The sequence below is a fragment of the Leishmania braziliensis genome, chromosome 15 (assembly GCF_000002845.2).
Source record: "Leishmania braziliensis MHOM/BR/75/M2904 complete genome, chromosome 15".
Lineage (NCBI taxonomy): Eukaryota > Euglenozoa > Kinetoplastea > Trypanosomatida > Trypanosomatidae > Leishmania > Leishmania braziliensis.
The window spans coordinates 174315-186978 of NC_009307.2; the positions used below are offsets into that span (position 1 = coordinate 174315).

The 12664-nt window shown below is 62.4% G+C and overlaps 3 protein-coding genes across 3 annotated transcripts; all 3 read left to right on the forward strand.

The window, feature by feature from the left end:
* Positions 1-44: 44 nt before the first annotated feature.
* Positions 45-6290, forward strand: LBRM_15_0480 (hypothetical protein; the record flags this gene model as incomplete). Its single annotated transcript, XM_001563447.2, has 1 exon — positions 45-6290. The coding sequence occupies one exon, from the start codon at positions 45-47 to the stop codon at positions 6288-6290; it is 6246 nt and encodes a 2081-aa protein (XP_001563497.1).
* A 520-nt stretch (positions 6291-6810) lies between these two features.
* Positions 6811-8967, forward strand: LBRM_15_0490 (conserved hypothetical protein; the record flags this gene model as incomplete). The annotated part of the gene is made up of 1 exon (XM_001563448.1): positions 6811-8967. One exon carries the CDS (start codon positions 6811-6813, stop codon positions 8965-8967), a length of 2157 nt encoding a protein of 718 aa, XP_001563498.1.
* An 821-nt stretch (positions 8968-9788) lies between these two features.
* LBRM_15_0500 (katanin-like protein) lies at positions 9789-12664 on the forward strand (the record flags this gene model as incomplete). Its single annotated transcript, XM_001563449.1, has 1 exon — positions 9789-12664. A coding segment is annotated over one exon (2876 nt), but the record flags the coding sequence as incomplete, so codon positions are not given.

Sequence of the window (12664 nt, forward strand, 5' to 3'; positions counted from 1 at the left end):
CGCGCGAGCTTGCGGCGGAGGTAATTGCAATTGACTCGTTTCGCATGGAAGAAAGTTATGCAGTCCGGGCTAGACATTCTTATCTTGCCCACAGCGACGTGCTGTTGGTGCCGCTGCGGGATGTGGGTGTGGAGGTGGATCGCAAGCTGCAGCGCTTGATGCGGCGGCGCCTTCGTCTAAAGGGGGCTGCCAAGGTTGACGTGTCGGTGGTGGAATTGGTGGAAGGAGATATGAAGAAGCGGGTGGACGAGCTGGCGTCCCGCGTTGTGGCGGCGGAGATGAAGGGTCGCAAGCGCTTCTTGCCGCGAGACCGCCGCTCTGTCGGGGTTGTTTTTGCATCTCTGCACATTCCAGAGGATGAAGAGATCGTGGAGTGGAGGCTAGACGTGATGGAGAACCCCAACTGCGATGCGGAGGACGAGGCTGTGGCAAAGAAGGCAATAAAGCGGCGAGGCAATGCACTGCTGGGTGCCTATCTGGAAGCAGAGGCGGACATTGCGAGTGAGCTCTATCGACTGCGGCGCAGCTTCCCCAACTGCGTGCGTGATGTTAACCCCTCCATTTCGCTGGACGACTACCTTGCAACACTGCGTAGCGCGTATGCGGACTGGGTAGCCTTCATGGACGAAGAGGATCCTACTCTGGTCCAGGTTGAGGAAGAGATGTGGGCACGCAGCGTGGCTCTAATCGGCGACGACCGATGTGTGGCCGATGCCCTCAATAACTACTGTGTGGCCGAGGCAGAGCTGCGCCTTGCCAAAGCGCATCGAAACCCGTCGTCGCAGGTGGCCCGCCTGCGCCGTGCCACCGACGTGGCGCAGTACAAGCACCGCCTCTGGTCTCGTCGTCAGGCCCGCCGTCAGGTGACGACATCGTTTTTCGACTTTCCTGAGAATGACAGCAACGTTGTGGGCAACGATGACGTGGACTCGTGGGTGGAGGAAGACACGTACGCCTCACACGCTCAGACCGCACATGCCAAGGCCTGCAAGGACTCCCAGTTCTTGTACTTGCAGCGCCAGAAGGCAACACTGATGTCGACTGGGTACCGCAGCGGTGCTCGTTGCGTCTCCGAGTTGCTGAAGCGGCGATTGCGTCAGCTTACCGGAGACGCAGCACGACTGCAGCGGAGTCGGCAGCGCCGTGACAACGCCATCCTGAGACGGTATCCGTTCTTGCAGACGCGCTACCTGACGAGTGTGCCACTCTCAGAGCTGCGGCTGGACGAAGACGACGAGTTCATGCGTCTGGCTGCGGAGCGTGATCGCCTCCTACAGCCGCCAAGTGACCTGTGCGCGAGGTACCCCTTCCTGCCGGCCGTGATAAACGGCGTGCCTGTGGAGGATCTAGGATTAGAGACCGATCCGGAGTTCATGAGGCTGGCATTGCAGCGCGAGGACCTCATTGGGCCCCTGCGTGCAAAGCTAAAGAGTGTGAAGGACCGTGAGGAGGCAATGCGGATTCGCATGAGCGAGCGCGTGGCGGCTCATGTAGCGACAGAAAACCACTTGCGTGACGCCTACCCCTTCCTCGATGCTCAAGAGCTCCCTGTACCGCTCCAGCGCTTGCAGCTGGAGCACGACGCACTCTTCCAGAGGCTCTACAGTGAGTACGCGACACTGCGCGGCACCGCAGTCGAGGATGACGCCTCGTCAACGATGACCAACAACGCAACCCCAAAGGCTGGACGGCGCAGTCGCGTCAGCAGCATCGTCAGCAACAGCAGCCTCAGCTCGCCGCGCCCGCATGCAAAGACAGTGACGCAGAAGCAGCTGGAGAAGCGGATGCGCGAGTGGGTGATGCGCCGCACCGAGGAGGAGGCGGAGTGGGAGTTTGCCAATATGATGGACCTTGAAAGCCTCGCCGATCGATTTCCTTTTTTGCCTGTCGAACCGTTCCCAGGCATTCATCTCGGCGAAATTGACGCGTTCACGGATGTCCCCTTCTCTACCATGGCAACAGAGCTGGAGCTGGCGCGAAAGGGCATCGCTCCACCGGAGGTGGTGGCGGCCGCGGAAGAAGCCCTTCTCTCGCGTGTAATGCACCTGGTGGAGGAGAAGCACATGAAGACGGAGCGCTGCCGTCAGCAGCATCCTTTCCTGCCACGGCGTATCGGTGGTGTACTGATTTGCGATATCGACTTCCCTGGGAGCGGCGACACTGCAGCGGCCAGCGACGAGGCGCTACTGGGGCTGTACTTTGAGGCGTCGGAGCGGGTGAAAGCGCGACGCGTGTGCAAGGCGGACGAGGACGAGGCCGTACGCTCGCGTCATCCATTCCTGGACATGAACGACGTGCACGGGGTGCCGCTGCGACACCTGCCCCTCTCGGATGACTCCATTTTTCTGTCTTATATGCGGAAGTGGCGCACGGTCTTGGCGGCCGAGACGATCGATCGGGAGAAGCTGCGGATTTACGAGGACCTCCTCCGCGAGTGTGCCGAGGAACAGGCGCTGCGCATCATCGACGTGAATGCAGCGATGGCGAACCGACTGAACCAGCTGCAGGTCATGGACGTGGTGCCAGCAACAGTATCGCTGCTGGATCTGCATAACCTACTGGTGAAGACGCGCGATGTGTTGGTGGCAGAGCATAAGAACGGCGTCCCCCCACCAGCCACTGTCGAAGATCGAGAGCTGTTGGCCGGTCTGTCGATGGCATTCGTCAGCGCGTCGGAGGACATGGTGCAGGAGCTGACAGCGCTGCGGCGACGATTCCCGTGGAGCGTGCGGGACGTGAACCCGGCGCTGCGGCGCGACGCCGCCTTTCAGCAGCTGGAGGCGCAGCGGCAGTCATTGTTAGCCACGTTCAACCAGCTGGAGCTGATGGAGTCGCTCGAGACGGAGGAGCTCAAGCGAAGCGTTGAGCTTATCGAGGACGAAACGTACGTGCTTGAGGCCCAGAGAGCGTGTGAGGTGTCTGCGCAAAAGCCGCTGCGCCAGCTCAGCGGAGAGGAACTGACAAAGCGGTGGAAACACCAGCTGCGCCTGCGTCATCGTCAACGTCGCTTGGTGTCGTTCAGCGACATACCAGAAGACGCCACGGAGGCGAGTGATCCAGCAAGCACTAGCGGTGGACGCGTGTCGAGGACGCGCAAGCCGCGCGAGCGCAGAAAACGCAGCATGAGCTGGACAAAGTTGTACGTTGATGTGATTCCCGATAACGTGTTCGCAGAGATTAAGGAAGATGAGTTTCACACAAGCCTACCCTGCTCCACCGTGCCGAGCGACATCCTAACGGCGCCAAATGGGCCGTTGCCAATGCCGCCTCCATCGGACCACCCGCAAGGCAGTCAGCTGGCGTCACAGCAGCAAACGCCGCAGAAACAGCAGCGCCGGCAGCGCTCGCTGCCTGGAAGCCGGCACCGGCTCGGCAGCAACGCTGCCGAGAGTGTACCCTACAACGAGGCATGCGCAATGCTAGGCGACGGCACGATTGTGCCAGCTGACGGGTTGGCATCGGTGACCCCAGGGGCGGCAAGGCCAGAGAGCAGGTTTGCCTCTGCCGTTGTCCCTCCCCCTCGTGTGACGCCTGCTCCGCCAGTGGGGACGGCGGGGGCATCGAACAGCGATGCCGCAGGTCTCTCACCACGAGGTGGTGCAACGGATCCACGTAAAGGGAAAAAGCGAGTGCTTAAGAAGCGCTTGCGTGCGCGCCGCACGACCACCACCTCAGCCCAAGCGATCCCCGACGAGACTCCCGGAGAGATGGTCGAGCACGACTTGGACGAGATCAGTTCCGACACCTACCTGGCTGTCGAACCGCATCGTTCAGATGTGTCTGATACGAGCGCCGGTGGCGCCAACAGACAAGCTAGCGGAGGTCGACACCGCACTCCACATCCACCTCAGCAGCAACAGTGGAAGAGGCACGCGCGACAGTTGCCAACAAAACCGCAGCTCGCGGCGCGTGCCGCCAAGACGCGAGCGTCCACGGCCATGTCAAGCACACGCGATGCGAGATCTGACAGAGCGAACCTGGAGCTGCCTGTGCGAACCAAATCGCGGAAGCTCAGCTCTTCGCGCATGGGCTCATGTGTGCTTCCCGCTGCGGGTGAGGAGCCGGAGGTTACCGTGGGGCTACTACGTGAGCAGGAGAGCGATCAGCAGCAGCAGCAGCAGCAGACCCCGCGCGATACCGCAGTCGTGGCGATGACATCAGCTCGCAGGCCACAGCTAGAACAACAGCAGCGAGACCAAGGCCCCACAAGCACCCCACGGAGTAAGTCGAAGCAACGCGTCTCTCGCCCGCCCAGCGCGCAGCGCTCTCGCATCAGCATCTCGCAGGTGGAAGAGGAGGAGGTTCGTGAGATTCACACCTCGGTGTTGGAAGAGCAGATCGCGTCCCCGGCCGATTGCCGTCGTCGTCGAAGCGCGGCACCGAGCAAAGGCGCCTCTGCGGAGCCTGCTAGATGCACTAGGAAGGTGTCCGCAGCACCGCAAGGCGCTACGCCTTCTTCGGCAAGTCGCTATCGTGCCTACTCATTTGATGCGTTGTTGCCGGAAGATGATGAGGAGGCAGCGCAGAAGGCGGCCGAGGTGGCTCTGGTGCAACGTGCACTTCGCGAAGCGCAGCCACTTCTAGCGCAGGTGGTGACGCAGGAAGCGATGGAGGCCGCTGCAGAGCCAATGAGGTACATCTTCGAGCACTGCGATCTCAGTCGCTACGCAGCCAACGGAACCGGAGTGAGTGCGCTACTCTCGGCGCGGCTGCGTGAACTGGAGGCGCTGCTGCAGATATGGATCGTACAGCGATCGAAGGCGCCGATCGAGCCTCCCGCGGCGACGTCCGCCAACATCCGAGCAGTGCGTCAGTCTCGCCGGCTGCAGGTGGCTACCAGGAGTGACCGTGTCGAGAACCCGCGGAGACTTCCTTTGCGCTGGGCACGCCTCACAGAGGAGGAGTTAGACGAGGACAGTGGGCTGCGTCAGTTGGTGGACAGCGCCGCCTCTTCGCACCGTATCATCAACTACCTCACTGCGTGGTCCACACGCAAGCAAGCTGCCAACGAGGCTTTGTTTGCCAAGTTCCCCTTCCTCGAGACGCTCCCATGCGGGTATGCGCTGACAGAGATAGGCTTCACAAATGACGCAAAGTTCCAGCGCCACGCACGTGGCGGGGCGTACCAGGAGAGCGTGCATGTCCAGCAGCAGATGTGGGACATCGTGGATAAGCTGGCGCGCATCAAGGCAGCCGCTGCCGAGGGACGCCGGGCGACACACTACGTGAACCGGGTTCGCGCCACTGTTGAGACGACGCGCAACGCCGCTGAGCCGGCTGTCGGGTCGACAGAGCTGCAAGCTGGTGGTGGCGATCTGACGCTGCCGGTGAAGGATGCCCAAGAACTCATGGAGAACCCGGAAGATCAACAGCTACTGGACGCAATCCTTGCCGCGCGGGTGAAGAAGAAGAATCGGTTCCTCGACAAGCAGCAGCGCCTGTCCTTCGTTGCGCAGTGCATGCAGGAGTCGGAGCGACTAATCAAGCGCATGATAGTGCGAATGAAGAAGGCAAAGACCTCAGACATCCCCATGGGCATGGAGGACGTCGAGACACTGCGGTTCTTCTTCGACGGCGTCGACGTCGATCACTTTGGCGTGCTAGACCGCACTGACACGACAGACTTCATCATGCTCACGCTGGGCGAAGAGAAGCACATGAGCCGCATGGATGTGGAGCGGCTGCTCTTTCCTGGCGTACCGCGCGGCGCCGTGCTGCCGACGCTCGTGGACTTCAGCGACTTCACCAAGTTCTACAAGGCAGTGGCGCTGCAGGAGCTCATGAGGCAGGATAGCGCTTTCGATCAGCACGACGTGATGACGCGCGCAACCATAGCGGCAGCAGCGGGAGCGGAAGTACACGGCGCTGCCGCCAACCCTCCACGCCGCCCAGAGCCTCCGTCAGCGTCTCTGCGAGCCGGCGGTGGCCGTCGCGGGCGCCTCAGCACCGTCGGCAGCAGCGCCCTGCCGGAGCGAACCTTCGCCGCCGCCTTGTCTTCGGCAGCTTCTCCAGACGCACGAGCGGCAGCCACGCTGACAATCACACCACGCGGCATCGAGTCGCGGCGTCCCTCTTCGGAGCCGCAACCACGCCACGACGGAAGTGAGGCTCCCCGCACGTTGCAGCACCAACACGGTAGTGCCTACACTCCATTCATCTCGGCACGTAGTCATGTGAGGGCTCCCGAGGGCGACGCCGCCGCTGCGATGGGCGGCTGGTTCGTACAGGGTCGGCCCAGTTCCGGGCGCATGAGCGAACCAGCCGAAAGTTCTCCGCAGCCAGAGGCGTGAAGAGCGGCACGCGCGTGTGGTGGGGCAGTCTACTGTGGTGCTCTTGTGCGTCCTTGAGCTCCTTTCCCCTTATTCTGTCGGATGTGTCGCTCGTCGCTCTTGCCGCGCGTTGCCCCTTTCATTTGCCGCCATCGCTCCTCCCGTCCTCCTGTGATGGGTACTTCTCTCTCTCTCTCTCTGCGTGTTAGCGTGGACATGCGTGTCCGCACATGGCGAGCAGCGGTCGTAGTCCTCCCCAAAAAAATGGTCCGCCAACGAAAACAAAATCAACTGGCCCGAAACGGCAATGACGCCGACGACGCCGCTGGCGTCCATGACGTCTGTGTAGCGCAGCTTGCCCCTCACCTGGCGCAACTTCCCCACTGCCTCCCTCCCCCTCTCCATCCTCTTTGCCTTTCCGCCTGGCCTCCGCATCAGCACGTGTGCCAAGCCAGCTGAACAACTCGCCCTCCTACATGGGTACTTCGCGTACTGACCTAAACACTTACCTACACACGTCTACCAGCACCCTTTCGTGCTCATGTGGCGTCGCAGCACTAACTCTGCTTCCCCTAGATCCGCCTCGGCAGAGAGACTGGAAGGCGGCGGAGGCAGCACTGGGTGCACCATCCAGCCCGGCAACGATCCCGTGGCACATCTGACGAACAGCAAAACCACAGCCGCTCCAGCAGCCCCTCGCACCAGCCGCAAGTGGCCCCTGCGGTCACTCTTCTCTTCCGCACACGGTGGTAGCGACGGTTCTCCTAACGCGGACTCGGCCCGTCACTACCAACTTCATAAGAAGAGCGACAGCGCCAACGATCACGGTGACAACACCGCATCGCCTGAACTGCCGCTCAGCAGCAGTCACACAATCATCGATAAAGGCCGGGCAACCAAAGAAAACTGTCAGGAACAGCATGCGCATACGTTGGTGGTGGGTCAGAGCAACCGTCGATCGAACTTGCCTGGTATGACGCAGGTCCGTCAGCGCCACGGCGTATTGGCGGGATCGTGTCATCCTCATGCCAGCGATGCCTCACCGCTTGCCCGCAGCGTGCATATGAATATGGAAGACTGGAGTGACGATGATGACTGGGGACGCCCAACAGCAGTGCTCGAGCAGCAGACCCTCCCAGCGCTTCCAAGAGCAAAAGTACCGGTAGAAGCGGGGACGGCGCACGTCACCGGCAGTGATGACGTCTTTGTCTCCGACGTGGCCTTAGCATACCCTCGGCATGGTCAAACTCCACAGTCGGTGGCGCAAGAGCTCACCTACACATCTCCGTGTGTTTTGCCATCCGCCAGCACACCGCCTCAGCATGTCAGTGCCTCCGCCTTGGTAAGTACTTCCGTTGTAATGGCTGCAGCCGGTGGGCCTCCTGCACCGACGCAACTCTGTGAGTTTTCTCAGACAAGCCCTCCAGCGGACTGCTCCCCTGCGCCGGCCGCCTTTCACAGTGGCATTCGAGGCCTTCGCAGCGCGCACGCGACATCGGGCAGCGGAAGCGGCGCAGAGGGGGCGGCCGTCGATCGCACGAAGCGGAGAAAAAAGGGCGTTGGTGCCGTCGCCCTCCTCTCCCCCGTCATCCCCCCACACGCGGCACTGCCACCTACACCGTGCGCCGGCGTACGCACGGCCGACCAAGATGACGCTGCGGCTGTTGCACTCGCAGCCGGCACGGCGGCGCGCCACCGCTTTGCTTGGGAGGCAGAACGCTCTGTAGAAAGGCAAAGTTGGGTGCATGCAGTCCAGGCGCTGCTGATGCAAATTTATCACGCGTGCGAGGGCGACTCTCCCGTGCTTGCGGAGGCGAACGGCAACGCCGTACTTCCCTGCGCAACGGTCACGGAGCCGCTTCACGTCGCACGGCAGCTCTTGGATACGGCGAGGAAGAATGCGGCCTCGAGTGCGGACTCCCCTGACCGCGACGGCGACGCTGTGAGAAGCTACAGCACGGTGGTGCGCATGTTGGCTGCACACACACAAATGGGAGCGGCGCGGGTAGACGACGGGGTTGGACTAGGGGGTGACCAACGCCAACAGGCTGGGCAGCATGTCCTAGCGATGTGGCAAAGCATTTCTGTGGCGCTCCCTGCCATGTGGCACCAGGCGTGGGCGTCGGCGACGGAGAAGTTGGCCGGGGCTAAGCAGCCGCCAGGTGGGCGCAGTCCCACAACCACAATGGAGTGCGAGCCCGTGAGCGAGGCGCGACGGACGACGGTCGCGCTGGGCACCTTCCTCAGGCAGACTCTATCACGCAGCGGCCCCCTCTTCGGTGTTCGCGAAGTGCACGCCGGCGTCGTAGCAGGCCTAGAAGCTGCGCTGGAGTCGTTGATAGCGACGACCGCTGCTCCTGCAGCCTTTACTGCCCCGACCAGGTCAGAAATGTCGCCATGGGCAGTGGAAGTCGTGACTGCAGCAGCGGAGGCTACGATACATCGTGACGAGATGATCAAGCAGTGCGTGGTTGATGTTGCAAGCACGGCTGCTGCGGCAGATGGCTGCAACAACGCCGACAGGGCCATGCACAAGGCCCGGGTGCAGCTTCGGGAAGGTTCATGGGCGCTCTGGTACGTGCTGAGAGTAGTGGGCCTCCTGGTGTGGTGGGAAGCAATGCTTCCACGCATCTTCCCTTGTCGTCCGCCCTCAACACACGTACACACCGAGGCGAGCACGACAGGTGCGCTTTCATAGGTGCAGCACTGACGCGGTAGCAGCGCAGCCGAGGATCGAGGGAGTGAAGGGGAGAAGCACGACGACGACGAAGAGAGTCGAAAACTCCACCTACTGCAGCCACAGCCATTACGCACACGCACAACCTCACGCCCTCCACGACTCCCCTACGTCCCCCTCCTCTCTTTCTTCCACCGCCACTGTCGCTGCGGGGGGTGGGGGGAGCGGATCTATCATGTGCGCGTGCGGGTGCGTTCGCTTCTTTCCCTCATTCGTGCAGCGCAAGTCTGCTCAGTGTGTCGTTGTTCGGGGTGACAGGGAGGCCCTGCGCTCGCTTGCATTTTTTCCCCTGTCTCCCACTCCGTGCACATCACCTCCTCTCCTGCAGCGCAAGAGCGACAGGTGACAGAGGGTTGTTAGGGGACACACACACGGCTGCCGAAACGGGCGTGTGCACTGACTTAACGGCCCTAGGCATCACCCGTTTGCCCGCCACAGTGATGAATCGCACTGACCCCCCCCCTCCTCCTTCCTCTGCTGCTCCTTCTCCGCCTGCGTGCACTCTCCCTCCATCCCTCCCTCGCGCGCTTCTCTGCTTCTCTCTGTGGCGGCATCACACCATCGCCTCCCCCCTTCCCGCCACACACCCCACCGTGCAGATGACCGCCCATATGCACGCGTGCTTAGCTGATTCGACTACAGAAGAAGCAAAGCACACCCCGTGAGAACGGCTACGACAGCAGCGGCAGCGCATCATAGAGAAGCCGCCCAGTCGCAGAGTACTTCGACAGCGCATACACAAACCACGCGCGCGCGCGAGTGGACACCTCACAGGCAAACGCATGTTTGACACCCTTCGCTCCATTAGGCGGCAGGCCGACGCCATGCAGGGGGAGGCACAGGAATACAGCCTCTCCTCCGCTGCCGCGCCCCACACCACCGACAAGCTTGGCTGGGTGTTCCCACATCTATGTCACATCAACCGACGTCAGCGGGCCTTAGACAGTAAGGTAGAGGAAGACAGAGATATCCAAGGCAAACGTGCGGGGCCGGGCGGCGACGCTCGCGTCGCCGCCGCTGGACCACCCATGCGCTATCAAGTCGCGGAGGTCTGCATGCGCTACTCCCAACCCTTGGCAGCTACTGCGTTAGCCGGCTCGCAGCGCAGTGGTGCTGGGGTCACTACTCTGTTCTCTACCTCGGGAGTCCTCTGTGAAGCGTCCCGGGACGATGCCGAGCTGTCAATCGTGAGGGACGGGCTTCCAGCGTGTACCTTGTGGGGGTCTGTACTTCGCCTGTGGTGCTCCTCACGCGGAGACTGCCCAAAGCTGCGCACTCTCGCTGCTGCCCAGCTGCAGTGCCTCTCTCCGAGTGACAAACCGGTGGCAGCAGATGATGACGACGACACAGAGCGCATGGCTGCTGCCTTGTGGGCGGGAGCGCCAGACAAGCTGCGGCAGCTCCTGGACGCGGCAGGCATGGGCAAGAACAGCGACGTCTCGTCCGAGGGACGAGCAGGGAGACACACAAAGCCCTCGCGCACAGGCTTGCCAGCGGCAAGGAACGCGCCGTGTCAGAGGCGTCCTCGCAGTCCTGCAGAACACCACACTGACGAAGTACCTCAAAGGGCTCGTCTCGATGCAGCCATCAACATTGCTCGGGCTGAAAGCGGCAGTGCCACCAGCCCCCTTGTCCCACCCCTCCCCCTCCAGGCAACCCCTGCCCGTGCCCAGGCGGCCGCCTCACGGCCACGCTCACGAACTCCTTCGTCGCGTAGCCGCTCACAGTCGCCGCCGCCGCCGCCCTTGCCCGTCGCGCCGGCCGACCACTTTGCCGCGGCGGCACGCACACGCCAGTCCGCCTTCTCTTTTACAGTGCGAATCGGTGAGAGCAGTGGCAGCACCGCGACTGTCAGAGGAGCTGTTGCACCAAAGTCCCAGCAGCAGCAGCGATCACAGCAGTGGGTAGACGGCGACGTGAGTGATGTGGTTGAAATGACTGAGAGTCGTGCCGGAATAGTTGGCGGCACGCCACGCTCGCACGAGGGACCACCGCAGTCGCAACAGGATCTTCCTATCGTGTCGCCGTCTGGGCCGCTTCGCCAGAAGACCCTCGCGGCACTCATCAGCTGTAGTGGGCTCTCCACACCGCAGCAATACCAACAGCAGCAACCTCTGCCACCCACCTCGGCTGCGAAGCGCTCACCATGGCTGAACCAACCGCCGCCGCAGCAGCTGTACTCTGCTGCCCCCTCCAAAGCTCCACCGTACGAGTACGACCTGCGCCACAGCAGCAGAGTCAACGGGGTCATTGAGGGAGGGGATGAGAGGAACTCACGTGCCCCAACGGTAACACCAAGTGGTGAAGGCTACCTGGCGCTGAACAGCAGCAGCCCATCCGCGACTGTTGGCAGCTTCGTTACAGCTGGTGAGCAGCTCCTGGCAGACGTCCGGCAAGGACGTGCCATGTGCTCCGCGTATCTCAGCAAGCGGTCTCCAGCCCTCGGGCTGCGGCGAAACACCGGCTTTCAGCCTCCGTACCACCAACAGCAGCCCAAGGCGCCAGCAGGCGCAACTGATGTACACACTGCGCTGAACAGCATTACGGCGCCTTCTGCAGGCAAGACCACCGGTGGCACAAACCGAGCAACTGGGTCGGCAAGTGGCGCTGGCGGGGTCCGCGGCACGGGAAGCGCCGCCACCGCGAGCCACAACCAAGGCGATGGGGACGACGACAGTGGAGGCTACCCGGCCTCCCTGCTGCTGCCAGACGGCTCTGTCCCACCGATCCTCCTGCCGCTCGACCCGAAGCTCGTGACGCAGGTCGCAATGGAAATACTGGAGCACGGCGCTGGTGCGCGACAGGTGGGCTGGGACGACATCGCAGGCCTGCAGCACGCCAAGGCGAGTGTGGAGGAGGCAATCGTGTGGCCGCTGCGCCGCCCAGACCTGTTTGTAGGACTGCGCGACCCACCGCGCGGACTGCTACTCTTCGGCCCACCCGGCACTGGAAAGACGATGATTGCCCGCGCCATCGCCAACCGCGCGGCGTGTACCTTCCTGAACATTTCTTCCTCATCGCTCATGTCGAAGTGGGTCGGCGATGGCGAGAAGCTCGTGCGCTGCCTCTTCGCCGTCGCAACTGTGAAGCAGCCGAGCGTCATCTTCATTGACGAAATCGACTCGCTTCTGTCCATGCGCGGCGAGGGGGAGGCGGACTCGGCACGGCGAGTCAAAACAGAGTTTTTGGTCCAGCTAGACGGTGTGGCGACCGACCGCGGCGACAGAGTACTCCTGATCGGGGCAACAAACCGACCCGACGAGCTGGATGAAGCCGCAAGGCGGCGCATGGAGAAGCGGCTCTACATCCCGCTGCCGGACAAGGCGGCTCGACGGGAGCTGATTCAACGCCTTTTCAAGTCGCTTGCTCCGGGTGAAGCAGACGAGACAGGCGACGCTCGAAATGCTGGTGAGGCTGCCAGCTCCCCCACCACAACAGTAGCAGCTCGAGTCACGCATACACTTACCGACGCCGACCTGGACAGTCTCGTGTGCAGCACTGAGGGCTACTCCGGCGCCGACCTCAAACAGCTGTGCAGGGAAGCCGCCATGGGGCCCCTTCGTGAGGTATCGGTCATGCAGCTCAGCGCCGTGGCAGCTGCCGATCTCCGACCGGTGCAACGCAAGGACTTCAGGCAAGCCCTGAAGCGTCTGAAGCC